The sequence below is a fragment of the Copadichromis virginalis genome, linkage group LG10, assembly GCF_057382275.1.
Source record: "Copadichromis virginalis isolate Kocher_CV1m ecotype Utaka linkage group LG10, C_Virginalis_male_GT1.1, whole genome shotgun sequence".
Lineage (NCBI taxonomy): Eukaryota > Metazoa > Chordata > Actinopteri > Cichliformes > Cichlidae > Copadichromis > Copadichromis virginalis.
In genome coordinates this window covers 10383374-10406233 of record NC_140627.1, presented here as the reverse complement: position 1 = coordinate 10406233, position 22860 = coordinate 10383374, and the positions used below count along the sequence as shown (strand labels likewise).

General features: G+C 38.5%; 1 protein-coding gene across 1 annotated transcript in view; it reads left to right on the top strand.

Annotated features, from left to right (window-relative positions):
• Window positions 1–22860, top strand: part of LOC146699845 (roundabout homolog 2-like) — an 82976-nt gene that overhangs the window by 23890 nt on the left and 36226 nt on the right. The window contains exons 3-5 of the mRNA XM_085469766.1: window positions 21761–21918; window positions 22079–22199; window positions 22346–22484. Coding sequence (XP_085325892.1) covers window positions 21761–21918; window positions 22079–22199; window positions 22346–22484 — 418 coding nt within the window. The remainder of the gene's footprint in view (window positions 1–21760; window positions 21919–22078; window positions 22200–22345; window positions 22485–22860) is intronic.

The following is a 22860-nucleotide window of genomic DNA, read 5'->3' as shown; positions in this document are numbered from 1 at the left end:
TGGAAAGTTGATTATGACATACTTCTTGAGGTATGAAGATGCCAGTGAGACAGTGGACTTGGATTTTATCCAGACTGTTTAACACAGTCGTGGAGAGTGTTGATGGAGAAGTATAGCAATGGTCAGAAAAAGTTGCACTGTCTTTATGGATCTAGAGATAACCCATGGAAGGGTGGCAAGTGAGGAACTGTGGTATTGTATCATGGATTCAAGAGTGGCAGAGAAGTATGTGAAGGTGGTGCAGGACAAGTATGAGGACAACGAGACAGTGGTTACCTGTGCGGCACAAGTGATAGATGTGTTGAATCTGACGTGTAATTACTCCAAGGATCAGCTCTGAGCCCCTTCTTGTTTGCAATGGGATCATAGAGAAGATTAAGCAGGAGTTTCTGTGGACTACGATGTTCACAGACAATATTGTGATATGCAGTGAAAGTTGGGAATGAGTGGAAGAGTGCCTGGAGAGCTGGAGGTATGCTGTGGAGAGAAGAGGAATCAAATTCAGTCGAAGCAAGACAGAATATGTCATGAATGAGAGCGAGACAGGTGTAATGCTGGAGATGTATGGAGGAGAAGTGAAGACGGATGAGTTTAAATACCTTGAGTCAGTTGTTGAAAGGGGGTGCAGACATGGTGGACCAGATGGAGACAACTGTCAGGGGTGATTTATCAAAGAAGGATAGCAGTAAGAGTGAATGAGAAGGTGTACATGAAGGTAGTGGGACCTACTACCATGTACGGTTTTGAGACCATGGCACCAACAAAAAGACAGCAGGCTGAGGTGGAGGGGAGCAGAGCTGATGTTAAGACTTTCATAGACCGAAATGAGTACATCAGAGGGACAGCTCAAGTTTTTTAGAGTCAATGTTTAAGAGACAAGGTTGATTTTGTTTTGACATCCTCAAAGATTTATAGTGGGTTGTACGTTTATTCCACAGCTGCTCTAAATTACCAAAATCCTCTTTAATGGTTTTTGTAATAATTCATCCATTACTATGCCCAGATTGCATTCCTGAACAAAGAAAACCGTTTTTGTGGTTGGTGGTTCAGTGTTATGGTTGATTAATTTCTAGCTTCTCAGAAAAGTCCAGTATGCTGTTTTAAATTTGGCTACAAAAATGAAAACTAAATAATTTTCAGTTAATAAAAATAATGTTGTAGTTCTTAAGACATAGAGAGAGTAAGAGAGATAGGAATCGAAAGCAATCCTTGTATTCAAACCTAGGGTAGTTTGTCCAACTACTTTTGAGCCTCTGAAAATGGATGACTATGTGTAGTTTTCTTATGCATGGTTTTAGGAATGATGATGATAATTAAAAAGTTATGATATAAATAGTATGTTTACCTTCCATACAACAAAAAGTTGCAAGAGGAACAAACACTGCTTGTTTTGGTCTATATAGACACAAAAGCATTCATGAAATTAGGACTCTTTTTCACTTAAAAAAGGCACAAATGTTGGTAGGTGCAGTGGCAGATGCCTCATGACTATTGTTTTTAATAAGAGCCTGAAAAAAAGGATCCATGGGATTAAAATTGCTAATTTAAATTCCTTTGTCTGCTGGTTAATGCCGCTCACAGACAACTTGCCAGTTCCTCAGTTTGACTACTTCTGTCCAAACTGTAGATGATGCCAATGTAAGTCATGACACAAATTAGCAGAATTTATTTTCTTTTGAAGCAGAAAAAAATAGTCTACAGTTGAATTGACTGAAAAACAAAGCAAAAATCCTTTTAGTGGTGCAACCAAACACTGGTTTCACATTTGTGTCCACGTTTAAAGAGGCCATTCCTTTCCTCTGACAGCCTCAGTAAGTTTCAGATAACCTCAGATAACCAGCTTCTGTGCACAAGTTATTCCTTGAGCAGTCAAGCATAAGTATTTTTCAACATCAAATATGATTTTTCTTGTCTGTTTTGCATATTTCATTGAATTATTTTATATTGTATTAAGTATTTACAACATTAGATTTTTTTAGAAGACTGTTAATCACATTTTCCTTCCTTTCTTTCTTTTTAGTCACAGAACTACATAACTACAACTACTAGCTGACATTTTGGAATATTTGTGATCACTTTAGTTTTTTTCTCTTGAGCAAACATGACTCAGTGCAGTGAAAATCAAGAAAAGATAATCTTGTGAAAATGTCTTGACCTCGATAAACAACATTTGGCAAAATACTATCATCCACCTTTTAGTTTTCTGAAGATTTCTGTAGTATTGCACACATTGTAATAGTTATGATCTCAAGTTTGAATTTTATCACTTCTATGGAAGTGCAGATGTTCACACCAGGATCTTTATGCAGTGCAACTGCACACACAACACATTGTGAAGTTGTAGTGAGCAGTTAGGCAGTCATTTAAATGATTTTTTAATTGGACATAGGACAAATGCTGAAGTAGAACAATTCCAAAGCCACCCTTCTCCTTCTCCTTCTGTGTTAGCTCAATTAATCCCTGATTGGAGCTAATTACTTGTGTAACGTCTATTTGAAATAAGGCTGGATATAAAGTAGGCTGAAGACACTTGGCGATTTCTTCTTCACTCTTTAATGCAGTCTTCCTGCCAAACAAACCAAATATTTGATGACAGAGTGTCTAATTGCCTGCTTTCTATCTCACTCACTCTCTGCCTGTGATTAACAAGCATGGGCAGGTGTGTACTGTGCTGAAGTGTGCATGATTTAGATTTACATTCCCACACTATAGATTATACATTAACACTTTGATAGTCGTTCTCGATCACTAAATCATACTTGCTGTTTTCCAGCCATTAAAACGCTCTGGTCTGGCTTTACTTAGGCTATTAGAAGCTGTTAAGCGGGGTAAATAAACTGTGAGCTAATGACGAGAATGCATCTGCAACATCTGAACTCCACAGCACCACATTTAGCAGCACTTAATTAATCTTAATGGTTTCTGAAATAAGCCAGCCAAACAAATATCTTATCCATAAATTACTTTTCTCTGTGCCGTAACACATGTTACCACAAAGCACCCACTGGGGATGCTTATAAATTAATATATATGTGTGCAGTATATGTGCGCAGCCTGAAACCCTTACAGTGCAAACTGAGACACGTGTAGTCTTTGCTAGTAAAGAGTTGTTTACCACAATATTAGCTGCCTAAATCAACCTCGCTCCCATTTCCCCTTTCTCATCATTTTCATTCCCCTCTTAAATGTTTCTCTTCTCACACCATAATTCTCTGTCTGTCTTCTTACGAGGGACCAGAAAAGAGTTGGAGTGCAGGCTCAGTTATTTGAAGGGATGCCATTTAAATTAGTGTTGAAGTTGAAGGAACAGTTTCAGTAAGTGGTGTTTGCAGGAGTATTTTTTATTTATTTATTTGTTTGCATGTTTGTGTGTGTGTGCCAGGGTGTTTGTGTGTAGTGCCTGTCACAATGTTCTTATCACCTCCTCACACACCTGCTTCCATTGAAGACTGAGCCTCCCCTCTTCTCAAGCCTTCTCATCAAAGCCAGATCCAACCACAGTTGTCGCTTCCCTTTCCCTGCACGTGTTCCCCTCCCCCGTCTAGCTGGTTTGGCTTGTGTTCAGCAGCAGCCACTCCCCTTGTATTACTGCGTTGTCTAGGCAGTCAGACCTTGCTGGTATCATGCAATCCCCAAGAGGAAAATTCATGTGGCTCGGCGGATGCACGTACAGGTGCTGTAACTCTTGGAACGGCTATTTGGGATTAGGGAGGATGATAAACTGCTAAAAGCACAAAGCCTCAAGTTGCTGGCATTGGGAGTAGAGAGAGGACATTTTTTTTGCAAACTACAGGTGCAAATCAGATGCTTTAGCTAACAAAGTCACTGTCAATTTATGTGCAATACCATCTATAAATAATCAAATTGATAGAAACTTGTGTGTAAATGAATGTAAGGCAAAGAATGATCCAAGTGCAATGCACATATGCAATTTATTTCCACAGACACAATAGAAACAGTCGCATGATTCAGTTCTGTCTAATTAAAAGCAGTGTGTGTAGGTGGCAAAAAAATCAATTTGGTTTCCATACAACCTTTGTTTGTTCACAGTTTTAAACAAAGCCCCTTGAAAACAGCAGCACACTTAAGAGGTGCTGCCTTGTTTAAATCGTTACACAAACATAGAGCTAAAAAAAATAAAGCATATAAAACTGGAAATAGTCCAAATAGTGTATTTCCAAGGCTTTTGTAAGTAAATGTGTTTTTTTCAAATCACGTAGACTAATTCTGGATGTCAGTGTTATAGGAGCATGTGCTCTAGTGCAAAACCTTCAAGCAGAGATAGAATTTAAGGCTATTAATTCTCATAGTTTTCATAGAGGATGCTTTCACAAAATGCCCCCTGGATGCTATGCAGAGACAGAATTATCACTTCCGTAACACGGCAACATTTCTTTCTGATTCTCTATTGACACCTTACCTCTGTCTTTCACAGGACTGACAGCTAATCTCTACTTGCCTTCCCGTAAAGGCATTACAGTACATTGACGAGCACTTTTATCTATATTTTTTTGCTCTTCCCGTGCTCTTATGTTTATCTACTGTACCTTGCAATAGTTGTGCAAATATTGCTCTTTCTTAATTAACTCTGCCAAAATAAAGACTGTCTTTTGGTTCCTAATTAAGAGATGCTGAGGTTGTAGTATATTGGAAATGTAAAATGAGAATCTCATTTTCTTTGACTTCCTTGAGGCTGGGATTTTAGGAGCAGTCCTTCCTATCACTAATCAAGCATTTGGTGTTTGGTGTGGTTATTGTATCCAGATACAACATTTTGATGATTAGTTTGATAATTGTGTGTGTATGTATGTGTGTGTGCGTGGGCTTCTCTATTTAATGAGAGATGGATATTTATCCAACTCCTACTTAATGGAAGTGCAAACCTTATCTATGTATACAATCTCAGGAACCCTACCTCCAGACAGAACTTTATAGTAACATCTGTATGTGCGGTGTGCATACACCCACCCCCCACCCCGTCCGTCGCTGTCTGCTTTGTCCTCCCTTGAGAGCCGCAGCATTAATAACTGTAAGTGGATAATGCCCTCGTTCGAATTCCGATCAAGGTTTAATAAGAGCATGATTCAGTCGGCTACTGGCAGCAGAAGGCACTTTGTGCGTGTGCGTGTGTGTATGTTCTTTAAGGTAAAGTAAAGTGCATTGCTGGGGTGCATTCAAAGGTTTTGGTGGTCAATTTCCGACCTTTCTCCTCACATTGACACAAATCAAAAGCCTAAAAGTGAGGTGCATGACTATATCACTGTCACACTGGTGGTATGAGTCCTTAATAATGTAATCAAAGTGGCAGTAACAGATTAATGCTTATGCACTTGTTCTCTGTCTGCTTGCAAACCAATGCAGGACCTCTCATATACATTCTGGACTTGTGTATGAGTAAATGTCTTTAGAACTAGTTGTCATAAACGGTTATTGCACTGGCCTACGCTTGCAGCTATAAGGGGAGAATCTCTTCAATATAGGTAAATATCATATAGTCCTAGATTCTTTACAGGCATCCTGTCAACAGCCAGTCGTGTAATACAAGCAGACTGGTAGGAACTGCAATGCTTAATAACGTAAAACATTACAGCAAGAAGGACAGGGAAGTAAAAATGTACTGCAGCGTCACATGGAAACACTTAAGAATTATTAATGTTTCTATGTATTATGTAATATTAAGTTCCTCATGGAAGCCATGGGACAATACAGAGGGAGCATTATTCATGTTGAGAAGACGTGTGTTATGCTGAGAGTCAGAGCCATTAAACAAGCTATCTGTTCATTGCCATTAGCTCCAAATGCTCCGAGAGAAAAACCCGACTTTGACATCTAATCCTCTTACTCGGAAGCGAACTAATGCACGCAGAGCATGTAGTACATCTCACAAACAGATCCATTTTTTTAATGCACATACCTCCGATGGCACAGTATCGATGAGAAGTCTGGTTTTTTTTTGTCTCCCCAAACGTCTTTAGACTTCCCCACTCTGGTCCTGTCTCCCCTCTCCCCTCCCTCTACCCAACCAGATGGCCTCCCTCTAACAGAGCATTGACACCAGATGTGCAGTTCCAGTGTCGACTCAGGGACCAGCTGGGTTGAGTGTGCCAGTGGTTCTGTTAATGAAAATGGCTATGCTGTGTGTGTGCGTGTGTGTTTGTATTTACTGTGGTTCAGTGGCATGTGACAGTTGGGGAACTCTCTGTGGGTGAGGGTTTTTTTAGAGTGAGCCACAGTGAGATGCAGTGCAGATCAACTCAGGCATGTAGTGCTCAACAGCTCACCCACCAAGGTTGGAACTATACAGCTACCCATCCAGAATTAACAAACTCTTCTCTTTTTTTCCTTTTTTTTATATCTGTAGAACTGTCAGTCACAACCTCCATCTTCCCTCATACATAATTATATATTCTTTCCACTAACCTATTTAGCAGCAAGGGGATCACTGAGCTTATTACTAATTCATGCATACTCCTCAAACAAAGAAAAGTACACACGGTCTAAGGTAGAATTTGTTCAGCTAGAACTGCTTACAATGGAATGTCTTCTTTTTGTTAAATATTGCTCTAAGATGGATTGGTCATAGATAGGATCGTGAATGCAAGGTAACACTACGATGAGCATTTCATTTTGATAAAACCTCAAGCACCGGCTAATGAAGTTGTTACTACATGCTGCGCTCTGCCATTTATGAATTTGCAATTCAGAAACAATTCATTATTACAGATCGTTCCGCTGATCAATTAAATGATAAGGAAACAAAGAAAACTGTTTGCTTCGCAATAATTCTGACTGCTTGCATAGGATGAAGACAAATCAGCTAATGGAAAATGCTATAGTGAAGAAAGCCTTCCTTAAAATTGAAAGATATTGAAGCCTACCCTTATGTGATAGCCTAGCTCATTATGCTTGGCCCCTATCTCCTTGCACCCAGAATATGAAGGGATAGTTTAATACCTACATCAAATGGCTGACAAGGTGGATAAGACTCCTCAAGGTCTTGCATGCGCCAAAGAAAGATTCTTGTGCTTACTGGATAAATCGTAGCCTTTTGAATTTCGTTTTCGAAGGGAATGTAGAGTCTACTCACCTTCATGCGGTAATATTTTTGGCTTTTGTTGAGCCAGAAGTGGTGTAGAGCAGTAACATAGGAGCGAAGGTTCCCATAGGATTCAGTCCATTAAGCCGATGGGGGCAGAGATGTGATTCCAGATATTGGAAACTCAAGAGTAATCTATCTGACTGCACCTCACACATCCATGAATAGTTTTCAGCAGACTTTTACTGATGAAATTTGTCAATTTTCACAGGCCTTATCCTTTTCAAAAGGAGTGGCACTTATCACACTGACACACAATCAGTTAAAGCATGTGATATTAATGTGGCTGTCAAATCACCAGCCACAGCTGTGAAACAGGTCACATGAGTACAAATACACATTATGTGTATTTGCCACCTGATGTTCATTTTCCCATATATATTTAGACATTATAACTAAACATGCTGCTGCAGTCTATTTGTTAAATGATGGAAGACAGGCTTTGATAAACCTGGCATTTAATACAGTTCAAAACACTAACCCCAAATACCATAACAGTTTCCTTAGTATGCTCTCAAACTCTCTGTTACAAGTAAATAGAAACTTCACCTAGAGGCACATGAAGGGGAGTTGCATAAACATTTGACCTGCCCAAAGTTTGGTTCACCCTGAGTGGAGCATGGATATCTCAGAATTAAACCCCAACAAATCAAGCTTTTGAAATATTTGATTGGTGAACTGATAAACAGTTGTTAGTCCTTAGCTGTCACTGCTTGCATGATAAACCTAACAAAAAAGGGACTTTCAGCATTATGGTTTAATTTTTAAGATTATTCGCACCTTATTACCTGACTAGAGCACTTTGCTTTCAGGGTGGTGGCTTGTGGTTCTCAGGGTATTTCAAAAGCATAATAGGAGGCAGAGTCTTTTCAACTTTAAGGCCCCTCCTCAGTGGAACCTGTCTACTTTCAAGATTAGGCTTAAAACTTAAATTTTATTTTGATAAAGCTTATAATTAGGTCTTGATTAGGTGATCCTGAATCCGCCCTTAGTTACCCTGAAATAAGCCTAGGATGCTGGAGGCTTCATATGATACACTAAGCTCTTCACCTCTGTATATACACATTTAATCATTAGTTATTATTAAACTCTGGCTCTTTTCCACAGTGTGTCTTTTGTCCCATCTACCTCCCCTTACCCCCATCTGGTTGAAGGAGATGGCTCCCCTTTCTGAGCCTGATCCCTGCTGTTAAAAGGGAGTTTTTCCTTCCCATTGTCACATATGGACCACAAATACTTTCCCACCTACAAGCAATTCATAATTTTCAAGTCACCTAACGTGCACGTCATTGGAATGTAGAGGGAGGTATATAACCCAAAGGGAAAACATGCAAACTCACTTCAGGCCTGAGGCCTCCTTGCTGTTTGGTGACAGTGTTTGCCACTTACTGCTTGCGCTTTTTAGCAAAGGACACTTTTTACACATTGCTCACCCTGTGGATTTCATTCAGAGATGCAGAAATAATTTATTTACACATAGCCTCTAATATAAAGAATTTAGGGGGGGGGAAGTGCATTATTAATGTGTGGATGTTCAAGGCTCATGGTGTCAGTCTGAAAGCCGATTCTCCTGCTGCTGTGTGGATTAGACTGTCTATTGAGCACACTTTGAATGCAGCTCTGTTTATGCACATCACTGCTTCCCGGAGATGTGTGATGCTAAAATGCACAAACATTAATCTTGACTCCAAATATGGCAATAATTACAATGAACATTAAGCGCAATTAAACATTTGTACACAAAAAGAAATTAAAAAAAGGTTTGATTTTATGGTAGCAGATGTTATATAGTCACAGTATTATATATGTTTGATATCTATGAGTCAAAGTATGTAATGATAAGGAGATATATAAGAAATGACAACTAGGTAGACGCCGCACATACTGTAAGCCAAGTAATAATTTGCTGAGGGACTGGATGCTCCAGTGGGTGTGTTGTTCCACAGCGTCTCATCAATTACATTCCCTGAGAGAAAACACCCGGCTGTTTTCTGTTTCTTCGGATGCTGGGTTTAATGGTGCTTTTCTCAAATGCCTTTGCCAGCCAGTAATTGGTGCAACTTAACGATAATAAGTGCAGTGTTTGTAGTGCAGGGAGCACAGGCTGAATACTACTTTATTAACTATAAAAAGCCAACTTACGTGTCATGATTGACAACTTTGTTTCTTCTCTTTTGACATCCACTGCCCTCATAGTTTTGCGCCGTAAATGAATGAAAAAACACCGCAAATCATAACAGGGTGGCGTTGTTATGAAAAGATAATATTTGATCACTTTCTACTGTTTTTGAAAATTTCATTTCAAAGCATCTGAGCACTTACCTAGAAGATTAGAAGATTTACTAATTGGCAGTTAAAGGAAACCTGTTCATTGGTTTTGGCATATAAAACCTGCAGTATCTTTTAATAGCCAATTACAGAGCTGATTTAAATCTTTGTTGTCATTTTCCTACCTGGGCTTTCTGACTAAGATTGTACAGGCTCACCAATGGGTTAATAAACCAGTTTCACAATTGCAGTTTACATCTAAAATACATTTGGTGTAATATCTGCCCAGTGATTTTAAAAAATATATTTAGGATGCCATAATTTTAGTGAATTCTGTCTTTTAACGGTTTCTCTCTAGATTCCAGCTGTGCAATGAAGAAGCTGTACAGAACAGGGTACAGTTTGTTTGCATTGCCTGTGTGTATGCCGCAAGGGTGTTGGTTGTTTTTCCTAATCCAGAAGATTGAGACAGGATTGTCAGTTTCCTTACGCCGTGTACCTAGAGAATTTGAGTTGGCATCCATGTCTGTGCTTCCATCTGTCAGTCATTTATTGCATGTCTTACACTTATGACCTTTATTCTTACAGATACGTGGCACAGATGCTGCCGTGTCTCTTTCTCTCGCTTCTTCTCCTGACCACAGACAATCGGGTCTGGCACATGGCGTCGTATGCAGATCAGACTGTAAAGTCAGTGCAACTGGCTCCAGCATGTCAGCAACAGAGAAGTGCAGCACTTGCACAGTCAGCCTCTCAAAGCAGTCATTTTCACAGAGATTTAAAGGGTTATTATGATGCTTGAAGGAAAAGAACCATCCCTCTGTTGTGCACAGTATTTCATCAGAGGGAGCACTCACCAGTGAGTGATAGTGTGTCAGTTAGAAGCCGTGATTGACAGATTATGAAAGCATGAACAAATATGATTTGATAAAATCAGAGGAAACATTGGACTAGAAAATCAAATAGGTATTATCCTTCTTTATATGAAGAGCATCTGAGCTAACTGTACTGATGCACGTCATATGTAGCGTGTGTTTACTTTTTCCCTTTACTGCCAGGCTTAAAAGGATTTACTTAGTATTCACACTATAATTAGAGGAAGAAAGAGTGGAAGGAAAGCAACTGATGAATCAACAATAGATGGTTCAGAGAGCAAGTGCCGCTCAGATTTGTTTGTCGCTTTATTCAGTCATAGAGACAGGTTTGCAGGACATTCAAAGAGAATTCCCTTTAGATGTTCCTGTTATAATACTACAAAAACATTACACTAATTTCAGAAGAAAGCTAAAGCTGAGCAGAGCATTAGCTGTCATTGTTTTTGTTATTAGCATAGTGCCACTCCATAGCTTACAGCATCTTTTTTTAAAAATTGGTATCACCTACATAGTTTTAATTCAACCCGACACATCAGTGCTGTTTACACTGAAATTATTTGTCTTTTAATAATTTAATATTAACAAATGAAAAAATAATAATACCAGATAAATAAAAATTGTGCACCACTCCTGTCATGCACCCCTGTTTTTGTTCAGAAGTAGGATTTCTGTCAGCACAGATGTATGTAACAGGCATGATCAAAGGTAAGAAAAAAAATACATTGCAGTGATCTGGTGTGATATTTAGTCAAAGGCTGTATGATGCACCACAAAGACTCACGGATTCCCGGCTTATCATGTCGAAAAGTGAGCGTCAGGCCAGTCTGCTGCCTTTAGCCTACTTGGCAGCCTGGTGGCTGTTGCTCATCTGTCCCCAAGCCAGTGTGAGCACATCACCGATCTGGACCAGGATTAAAGGACCTAATACTAACAGCTGTGTTGAGATTAGCCGTGTCAGTATTTACAGTTATTTTGTCAAGCAGTGCACCACACGCTCTGCTCAAATAACGAACTGTGATTTTTGATTTTCCTGGTCTGTTTTGTTTTACATTTTTGCCGCTGGATTCATCGTGAAAAATGACATGTGCTTTTTTGTGTTTAGGGAGGGATATGCGGAGGGATTCAGGGAGCATGGTTTGATGGAGATAGACGGGTTAGATTGCTGTGAAACAGAATAATGCCTGGTTACGTGGATAAACAGAACTTTCTGAAGAGTTGAAAGACGCCAACTCCTTTGTTTTGTTTTGCAAAAATGTACCACAGATGGAGAATGTGAGGGGAAAAATAGAAGACAGAGGATGAAGAGAGACATGAAATTGAAATGTGGATGTCAGCAGCAAGAATGTGTTGATGAACGGAGCAGATTTGTCTTATGTGTGTGTGAGAGAAAGATAGAGGAGTTAGGTGTGATTGTGTTTGCACATGTACCTCCCTGTGTGTGGATGAATATGCTTGTGTGTGTTCATGCAGGAAAGGACGCCCTCGCTCAGCTGAGACCGATCACCCCATGATGGGCTATCACTGGAAGATTGGTCTGATTCTCCATACCTATCTCTCTATGGAAATGTCATATATGAAAAATTGATGCCATTTTCTGAAGTGGCACCAAAGTCTTTTGTCTCATAGATAGTGCTTTTTAATCTGCTTTATGTGATGGAGGACATACAGAGGGATCATAGGAAGGTACTGCAGGTAGCAGGTATGGATCAGCCACCAACACTTGCTCCCTTCCAGTTGCTGTGTACATACAGAGTATGTAACTGGTGACCTGGGGCTTACCAGAAGGTGTACATAGATGTGATTAACTGCAGTTTGTGGTGAATAATCTCCTAAACTGCTCAAGGGAGTATTTGTATCGAGGCTAGTTGGCTGTGGGAGAAGCTTAAGAATTACTAGGAGATATAACTGGACTCTTATCCTTCCTTGTGCATTTGGGATTTTCACTTTGAAATGCTAAATGAGGTTTTGACTAATACATCAACATTGTGGGCAGCCAGTTTTAGCTCATCAGCTCTATTAAATCAGTGTAAATGTTAGATGTTACACAGCAAAATCTCCAGTGTTAAATTAACACTAGAGAGTGTCTATATGTGTCCACTCCTTTGAGTGTTAAATGAACACTTTTGACAGTGTTGTATTTTTAAAAGTAACCTAGTCAGTTTTCAAGATTTACAATGACTAACACTAAGCAGTGCTGATTTTCTAACACTGGAATATTTCTAACATTTTGAGTTATTTTCCAGTGTTAGAAAATCAGTTAACACTGGAGATTTTGCTGTGTAGGTGTGATTGTGTTTGTACCAAGGAATGAAAAATAAGTTGAATTTTGTCCTGTTCAGTTGATTTTTTTAAATTGATGATTTGTTAAATAGCTTATCTATATTCTAGTCAAAACTCTTAGCTGCGAAGAAATAAGTTTAGGCTTGCTGATGGTGATCTATTTTTATGAGAAATTATTTTTCAATTATTATTTTTTACTTTGATTTTTATTATTATTATAATTTTTAATGAGGGCACAGAATCGATAATACGGTCCTGTGCCTTGTTGAAAACTTGAAGCCCGTAGAAGAGGGTCTATATAGCATTGATAACTCACCTATTGCAAGTTAAAGAGCTTAGCTGCTAGCTTTCTGCTAAGTTTCCCTTGGCTAATTTGAGACACAGAATTCATCTTCTGCCCCATGTTTGTGGTGTTTTGGGAGAATCTCTAATATAGAAGTGTAGTGCACATTTTTGGTTCTAACTAGCAGATATCTGTGTCCGTATATTGCATCCATTCAGTCTGTGGTTACAGTTTGCTAACCAAGCTAAGTCACGTTAGCTTATAACTTGGCATTTTACTCTCTCGTCCAAATCTGACAAATTTCAAAATGGCCATAGCCAAAACATTAAAATTTACGTATTCAGATTCAGAGATGAGACCTGAATGAGAAATGGTACATTTTTTACAGGCTATCAGTTTATATTCTGATAGACTGTTATATATCCAGCCTTCATATATATTTGATTAATTCAGTTAATTTTCTCATTTAGAGATCAAAGGTCAAATCCGTGCAATCAAAGTAACAAAACCTCCCATATATCATCAGTTAATGTGTTTGACTGAGATTATCATATTAATTAGTTTTCTTTTTTGTGTTGAATGACAGCTGTAGTTGAGGAGCTGTGCCCTACATAGTTGTTCCAATAATTCATTCAAATTCAATCATATAGTTCTATATATAGGCTACTACTACTATCTCTGGTGGACATCATTGTGCAGGTGCTTAGATCATGGCATCTCAGTTGGATTTTTCTGTTTCTGATATTCTCTGACTTTTTTTTTTTTAGTTCAGTTTTTCCCACATAACTCAAGACAGCTTGGAAATTGCATATATTCTACTGGTATAAACAGAAGACGGTGACCATTCCCAAAGCTGGGACAAGGTTGTAGTGAACAGAAAAGTGAAGAGAAAAAAGTGGTTGCTAGAAAAGATCAAGCCATTTTAACTTTTAAAAGTCTGCAATAGCTTTTCTTTTTACCCTGTGCAGTACTGTGATGATAATAACAATGATGAATATAAAACACAGCAGGGTGCATAAATTCAGTTAGATATAACTAGTGTCTGCAAGTAAGGTTTCTTCCCCTTGGTGACCACTGCTTTAGTGAAACAAGGCGAATCAAATGTGAGATTCTGATCCCTGACTCATTTTTCCGCTCATGTTGTACTTCTTCAAAATATTGCTCTAAGGGTCTATGACACCCATGGTTTTTGAGAAAAAAATATTGTGATTGACCTTTTATATATCTTGCTTTCTTCCATTTTTTTCTCTCCTTTTCTTCTTTCTCCAATAACTAACAGTGAAGTATCAAGGCAGGTTTCTTTATCTTTAGATACCAACTAGAAAGATAGAACACTGGGAAGAATGGGTAGGAATTAAGTCTCGATAAATGCAAATTCACAAACTAAGTCCACACAAAAATATTTGAACACTGCTGTACAAACAACAGTGCATCTGGATTTAGCGGTTTATATAGATGAGATTGAAACTGTGACTCTGGAGAGAAGGGAGAAGCAGATTTACATAGGTTACTCTTAGAGATAAAGGAATGTGTTCTTGCGAAGAAATTCATGCAGACAGGAGTAATTAATTATAGATGTGGAAATGTGGTCCGAGGGAATGCTGTTACAGTAACTAGAGGCAAAGCAAGTGAGAGATGAGGGAGTGGGTAATGGGAGGAGGGGTGATTCCTCCTATACCATCCACAACTTCAATTTACTTTACACGACAAGAGAACGGAGGTTAATTAAACATGACAATGGTATCGGGCATTTATTCTTAACCCTTCACGGTGGCTGACTGGTTCCTAACTCAAAGGCCAAAGATTTCATAATGACTGTTTTTATAGCGTGAGGTGTAAACTCTCACTCAAACGTTCCATGGAAAGAAAGGTTACGAGTAAAGATATGGGTAAAATGTGCCCTGTGTTAGTGTGTGTCACATATCTGGTTGAAAAGAGGGGAAAAGTAAAATGTCCTTTTATGGTTAATAATGAAGCTAAGGAGGAGCGTTTAAACAAACAGCAATTCAAAATAGCATTCACTAAATTCTGCCTGTGCTAGCTAAAGTCAAAGTAAAAACGAAATTGCATCTAAAACTCTGCTAAATTTTTGTGTTGCCACAGGCGTACACAGATTTCACCGTTCATCTATTTTCAGCTCTCGTATTGACACTAATTGGTGTTGACACTAATGATGCCAAAAAAGCAAAGCAAAGCGGTGCTAGGGCTGTCTGAACATACTTTTGAAGGCTGCTGACCTCAGTTACTATGTACCTCCTGGTCTTCCCCCTCTATATTTCATGTTGCAAGAATGGAAATAAAATTGGGTCATAATTGGACTTAATAGTAATGTGCACTAATAAGTATAGCTGAATTAAATAAAGATTTTCACATATATATATTTAAGGAGCTGTCAGGAATACAAATTATACTTGGAAAGTGTGTAGAGACACCAATAAGGCTTCAAGCCAATGCAGTCTATTGTTTTCTGCTACATTTGATGTCATCGATACTCTTACACCTTGCAATTATGGCAGAAATTCAAGTGTATATAGTTCTATATTCAGGCTACCGTGTTGTTTATATAAAGAAGGGGGGCTTAATTTACTCATATTGTGTCTTCCTGTTGGGAAGCCAGAACTATAATAGGTAATGCACGTTTGTACTGGGCTGTTAGCCTCAGGGGACATTGTGTAAATGTTCCTCATCTCCCTGCTGATCTTAGTCCTGACTGATTACTGATGACTTTTTTAGGGCACAGACATGCTAAGTTGTTTATTTATTCAAAAAAAAAAAGCCCAATGCGAATAGCCTTCTTGACTCCATGTTCCCTGTCCCTGTTCCATGAGTGCGTGTCGGCATAACTGTCTTGGTTTCTGTTTCTATCTCTTGAACAGTGATGATGTGTTATGGTCATCAGCACAGTTTGTGATATAGGAACAGGCCAGCTGTTTTTCTGTTTGTTTATGTGTATATGTGCGTGTATGTCAGTGTAGATATTATGCATGTGACAGATATGGGACATCCTTGACTGCTGCTGAGAACATGACATGTCCCTACAGGCTATCTTGTTCAAAAAAAAAAAACAACCTCAAGCAAACTTGAAAAAGAAAACAAAAATGTAGTAGACCTCTGTCACAAGAAATGGCACGACTGTAGTTTGTTCGTGGACACTGGATCATTGACTGCAAAAGGCTGTACAATAGCAGGATTTTCCTTATGCTCAAATACAATGTAATCACAGAAATAGAGCTGCTATAACAATTTCTATAAATAAAGGCTGATATGCTGTTTAAACCTGAATGTATAATATGTTGACTGTATGTGTCAAGCTTTGTCTACATGAAGCACCTCATTTCTTCACCGCATCTGTGAGTCCCAAATGGAAATCCAGCCATCTGTTACACACAACAACTCAGATGTTACTATCTTCATCTTTCCTCACTAGTCATATACTTTGTGCACATATTTCTTTTCATTTTGGCTCCTGAGGTATAGCGCTGCTATACCTCAAGCAGTTTATATAACATTGACTCATAAAGGCACTCTAAACACTATATGTTAGGAAATGAGACACAGAATTCTTCCTGTGTTAATTTGCTTGTAATTTAAATATACACAGTCACCATCTGTCACTGTGTATATTGTACAAATGCCTTTTATGATTAATTACTGCTCTGAAATGACTCGACTAGCAGGTCCACAATGATTTTTAAAAAATGTAATCTGCATTTTCTTACATTGACCTGAAAGATTTTTCTCCGATATTTTAAATACGCAGAATAAACCTCCCAATTTACATATCTACATCATTACCTCACCTATCTAGCTATCTAATTGAGCTGCTCTGGGCTAACTTTTTCTAAATCAATTTTTATTCGTTATGGATTCATGACTATGACTTTTTTTCAGAAGCGATGCATTATGACTAATATTAAGCTGATGTGCATTGTTGGAGATAGACTCTGCAGTAAATGTATGCATGCCTAATGGGTACATGAGACAGCAGTTATACCAGATAATACAGCGTCTAATAAATGCCCTGTCTGTATAGAGCAAGGCATGTTTTGAAACATCACCTGCTGTAAGTTAATAAATACTGCTTTAAATCCATGTACTTGTGACAAAATGGAGATGATTTTCTATTTCTGAGTCATCTGGGCAGCTTGCAAACTGAGCAACATGCATCCAGTACTCAAGTGGGATCTTCACAGATTTGATGTGCTGGTGAAATGCTGTAATGAAATTCAGTTGTAGAGTGAGCCTGTAGAGAGTCTCAAGAAATCAAAACAGTGAGATGGAATATCTCAGAATTTACAACTGCCACATTACCACCCTTTTTCTATTAATCATAGAATGAGCCTCTGTATAGTTATTTGTATTCAGACACTTCTACCTTGTCACATATTTTTACCACCCATTGTGCCACGAAATGAAGCCCATTTACAAGTCACTCTCCTTCTGATTTGATAAATGTAACTGGCAAATGAGTGAGTCCTCTGAATGCCTTGTTTGAATAATTGAGCAGTACTCAATCAGACAACATTAGGCAGTGGTGGCAGCTTACGCATGGATGCTGCCTCCACAGGGGTTCCACATTTAAGATCAACAGATTAACATCACCTTAACCTTATTCCTCGCATAAGTTTGAGTTTAGCACTCACAGAAACCTGCCTAGACCTCTCAGTGGGTGTCACTAATATCTGTGTAGAAATGTTCTTTCCTTGCACAGAGAATAAGTGAGCATGGAAAATTCAGGAAACATACAGAAGGAACAATTTTCTTCTTTCTGCCTCGTGTAAGTTAGTGAATCAAAATAATTTGAAATAGACAGGACGAGTCTGTGTACTGTGACAATCTTATCTCTCCTGTATAAGAAAACATATTTACTTCAGTGTATCGGAGAGAAAGCAGCAGTCAGACTGCTGGGCTTTATTATTTTTGCTTTATGTATAGTCTGATAATGTTCACAGAATGCCATTTACATAGCACTTCTCTGGTTTTACTCATACACTTTAAGTATCTCACGTCACAAAGTTTAGTATCAACAATTAACCTAACTTAGATATCTTTGGACTGTGTGAAGGAGCCAGAGTAACTGGACACCGACAGGTGATTGAACCAAGAACTTGCTTTACAATGCAGCAGCAGTGCAAACCCCTGCACTACTACGCTGCGCCTTAAAGTGTATAATTTGTAACTGTGCAGCCTTTGTTAATGAGACCAAATTTCAAGTTTGCAGTAGCCCATCATCAAGAAATTGTAAGTTACTCTCTTCCAAAACTATTTAGATAAAACCGATTGTGTGCACCATTCATGGCAAACCAAAGTAAATCAAGAGATAAATTGTTATTTTAAATCATGTGTGGCATCACAAGTAAAAATAGCCCAGAGACAATAGGTACAGTGTATCAGAATGTAACTGCTAGTTATATTCAGTTACCACAGAACATTGCTATTAATAATGGGAGTAATTGATACACAGATATTTGCTGCCCAGCTACTAGCACACAAGCACTACAATGTAATCCATCCATTATACAAATTTACCTCTGCCTCTTCCACAGTCTCGATATGTTCAAGCAGAAGCCTAGGCCCAGTAGAGTCTTTTATTATTTCCTGGAGAGTATTATCAAGTGTGTATTAGTTAGAAGGGTGTTTAGTGTTACTGTTTAGATGTATTAATATATTTATTTGAATGATATTTACTTGCATTTGGGGAATTGTCAATATAGATAGACGTTGTAAATTGCTTTGGAAGTGCTTTTTATGTGGATATTGAGCATTTTTGTGTGTGTGCAAGAAACTCTTTCTTTATCTGGTATGCACCAGATAGGATTAAAGTAGAGTAGAGATTATGTTAGTTGCATTTTGAATTGGTGTCTGGCTAGAGGTTTTGGCTAGAAATATGTTTTCTTGTGTTTTTTGGAAGAAGAAATAAATGTGCTTCATATTTCAAAACTCCTCTTGGACTTGTGACCTCCACATTTCGGCTCTTGGCTGCTCGACCAAGCTCACACTGAGACAGGGAGAATTTGGTACTTTAGATTTAGATACTGTATAGCTGCAAGTGGCTGATAATGGATTAGTATCTGACACCAGACATCATGCCTAGAATATGTTTCTTTTTTATGGTATTGCCAGCATAGTGTGACAGTTATAAACTCCACCATTACATTAAACCAGCAACCTTTGTTTAAGACAGACTGCCTTTTCCCCTGACTTACTTCTTGTAATTGGGTTTTCACTTCATCTTCAACTAACTGGTTTTCCAGTTATTCCTGTGTGTTTCACGGTCTCTTGGGACAAGCTGTTAGAGAAGCATCTCTGATGTGACAACACAAAAACAGGAAAGCAGTTGTGTGACTGGATGAGTGCAGTGTTGCCTTCATGGAATGGGTCAGCAAGCGTATAGTACAACGTGACAGCCAGCTAGGCATATGTCTGTGCCAAAGTAGTGTCTGCGACTGAGGCTCGTTTACTCTAGCTACTGGATGTGATTGACAGTTAGGCCAAAGGGCTGTTGGCTCCTTCCTGATTTGCTTTTTCACTAGAGGTGTCCTCTGGGACTTGGAATTCATGTTACAGTATATCAGCAGAATAGCTTATGGCAGTAATGTGGATGAAAAGCAAACACAGGCTATCATCTAGTGTGGGATATGATAAAGTGCTCTAGTTTTTCATTAATTCATCTCACTGAAAATTAGAAACAGCAGAATTTTATTAAACAACAGACAGTTATTTAATTTGAAAACTTCCCTTTATTCATTTATTTATTTTTAATTTTGTAAATCATCATTGTTGCCATACAGCACACTTTGTAATTTAAAACAGGCCTAGAGCAAGACTTGTTAAAAAAATAAATAAATAAAAGACGTCAAAAGCTGTTAATGTAAAGAGGCAACAGCTCATTGCATGAACCAGATCATGATATCTATTTTTAACTGTTATTTCAGTGATGGCTTACAGTACAGTCAATCCTGTGGTTAGTTAAAAAAAACAACTAGTTTTAAAAATGATATGTGGAAAACAACTGTGACAGAAGTGGGGAGTTTTTGAAGCATTAACCTTTAACTTAGCAGCGGCTATCACATACATCTGTTCAAAATGCATGGTTTTTACAGGGACTGCTTGACAATCCTTGATGTTTCGGATCCTTTGAACACACAAAATCAAGAGCAGATATCCCTGCCGTGGGTAAATTAAAATGTTGACAAGAAAGGAAGAAAGGAGAATGTGCTCATGAATGGCATTCTAATGAACTACAGCTCCCTAGACAGAAAATTAGAATAAACAAGGCATATTTTTTAACCACCATACTTCATCCAGGTGTCATAGCATATCATGTCAGTGTATAACTTCAGGTATAACGTGAGCATCTCTGTTAAAGATGTTGTTTTGAAACAAATTTTTATCCTTAGTTCTAAATCTGGCCTTGTTCCTGCTCCTGTGTTTTTTCATAGACATCCACCAACAGAGTCTGATCTAATTGGTATCCCCACTCACTATTTGCACTACCTCTCCTAACTCCTATATGCAGTGTTTCAACTTCTTTTTAATAAACCAAAGTTTGACCCTGTGTCTGCTGAAAAATTCAGGCCCATTACCAACCGTTGTTGTCATCCAAGGTCTCAGAAAGAGAAAAAATAAATAAATATTTTATGTCAAGAAATATTACAGGAAATGAATGTATGAATGTAATGAATTTCATAAAACATTGAAAATCATCGATTTTGTATAAGAAAATGTTCAATAACTGTTTGAATTATTTAAGAGTCCGCTGTGCAGCCTTTGATGCAGCTCGGTAGTGTTTTAAAGTAAACACAATAATGAATTGGAGAGTGACTATTTTCAATCATCTCAAGGTGCCTGATTTCACCATAGCCATAACACACCGACGCCTAATATCATTTTGAACCATAGTATCCATTTTCATGAACTTTCATTAGCAAGTGAGTAAATAGTAAGTTCTGGCTATTAAACTTATGAAGAGAGTTATTCATGTTTTTACTGGGCTGCTTTTGGAGTATTCAAAATTCACAGAATATGAATTTTAATGAATTAGGGACCCAGTGAATTTCAGGCCAGTGTGTACTTTACTATCAAAGTTTTCTAGAAAAATTAGTAGTTTTAAAGTGCCGGGATAATTCATGGTACCCTGAGATTGAACCTGCTGAGTGTGTTTAGTTCGAGGAGGATACTGTGGTGTCCAGCACTAGCCCATTAGCTGTGGAGCCTTGCATCCCGTAGGCTGTAGGTGACCTCATGGAATCAGGGTTGTTTTGTGTAGATTCTACTCAAAGGATAACATTGCATTGTAGCAAGATGATCAAAGTTTTTCACCTCACCCAATCAGGTATTTCAATGTTGACCTGATCATTGCTAGTATAGAGTCACATAGGCTGATGTCTATGTCCGTATGCCAATGTCTTTTGTGCACTTACCAGAGTGTAGCTCACTTGCTTTTATCAGGTACTTTTACACTGAGTGATTCAGCCTCAAGTAGTCAGACTTATTACAGTTTAAATTTTTAATGCATGATCATTTACTTTACTTCTTATCTAGACTTGCCTGTTTGTGTGTCTTTAATAGTTGTGCTTTGCTTTCATGTCTCTTTCTGTGTTTTGGTGTGTCTTTCCTTTGCACATTGTACCGCTAACCCCACCTAGATATATACATGGTGTTGCATTTATCTGCAGAGCCCATACATTCAGTATGCCCTCAGAGTGATGACTGTATTATCGGAGACAGATGGGCGATTGTCTCCTGCGACAGTCTACTTGACAGAATTATCTTTGAACTCTTAAATTACAAAAAAAAAGTCATAGAGTTCTGTTAGCCTGTGCTCAATCTTAAAGGTAATTTTTGGTTCACATAATGGAACAGCTGAACTTGAATGAAAATTTAAACTAGTGACCTGAAGTAGATTTTCTTAAAGAAATGGTAACGACCCTTGCTCTCTTTTTTTATATTTCTAAGTGTTGCGTGATGACTTCAGACAGAATCCACAGGACGTGGTTGTGGCAGTTGGAGAGACTGCGAGTTTTGAGTGTCAGCCGCCACGTGGGCATCCGGAACCAACCACCTTCTGGAGGAAAGATAAAACTCGTCTTGACCTCAAGGACGACAGGATCACAGTAGGTTAATTCCCTTAGGGAGGGGACTCCTTTGCTGCTTCAGGACCTATACACTAAATCACATACTCAGCTACTCACATTAACCCGGAACTGTCACGGGGGTAAAGGACTTTGTATTGAACCCGGTTCATTCTAGTTACAGGTGCCTTTTCTTCCTCAGGTCCGTGGAGGAAAGCTGACCATCTCAAATACCAAGAAGAGTGATTCAGGGATTTATGTCTGCGTGGCAGCCAACATGGTTGGGGAGAGAGATAGTGAAAAAGCTCAGCTCTCAGTTTTTGGTAAGAAGTCTGACACGCACATATGCTCGGTTCAGAAAATAATAGATCATAGCTTTTTTTTTTTTTTTTTTTTGCCACCTACATCATTTAACCAGTATATCAAAAGTAAATTTCGCCTCTGTATTATCTTTCCTGCCGACATCCAGAAAGACCAGTGTTTGTGCAACGGCCAGTGAACCAGGTGGTCTTAGTTGACGAGAGCGTAGAGTTCAGGTGTCAAGTCCATGGTGACCCGCCGCCTGTGCTGCGATGGAAAAAAGAGGATGTGGATATTACTCGTGGCAGGTGAGGACTGTGACTGAATGTGTTTAGTGCACGTCTGTGTGCCATGTGCGCGTTCGTGTTTGTGTGAATGTGTACCGATGCTAAAACGATAATAGATAAATGTTTGAGGAGAGCTAATGAGTCCCATCAGGAAAAGAAGTTTTAACATACTGTATTACTCATGGGAGACTTTAATTAGTCTGTCAAAAAATTATTTATTAGCTGCAGAGAATCTCATTTTTTTGCTGTTTGAACTCCTCGGCCAAAAAGCACATGAATGTCTGTCCTTTTGTTCTTTTTACTAATGCCAGCTTTGTACAATTCAATTGTGGCACAAAAGGCACTAAAAGAGATGGAAACACAATAGGATCCTATATACTGTCTATAGTATAAAGGA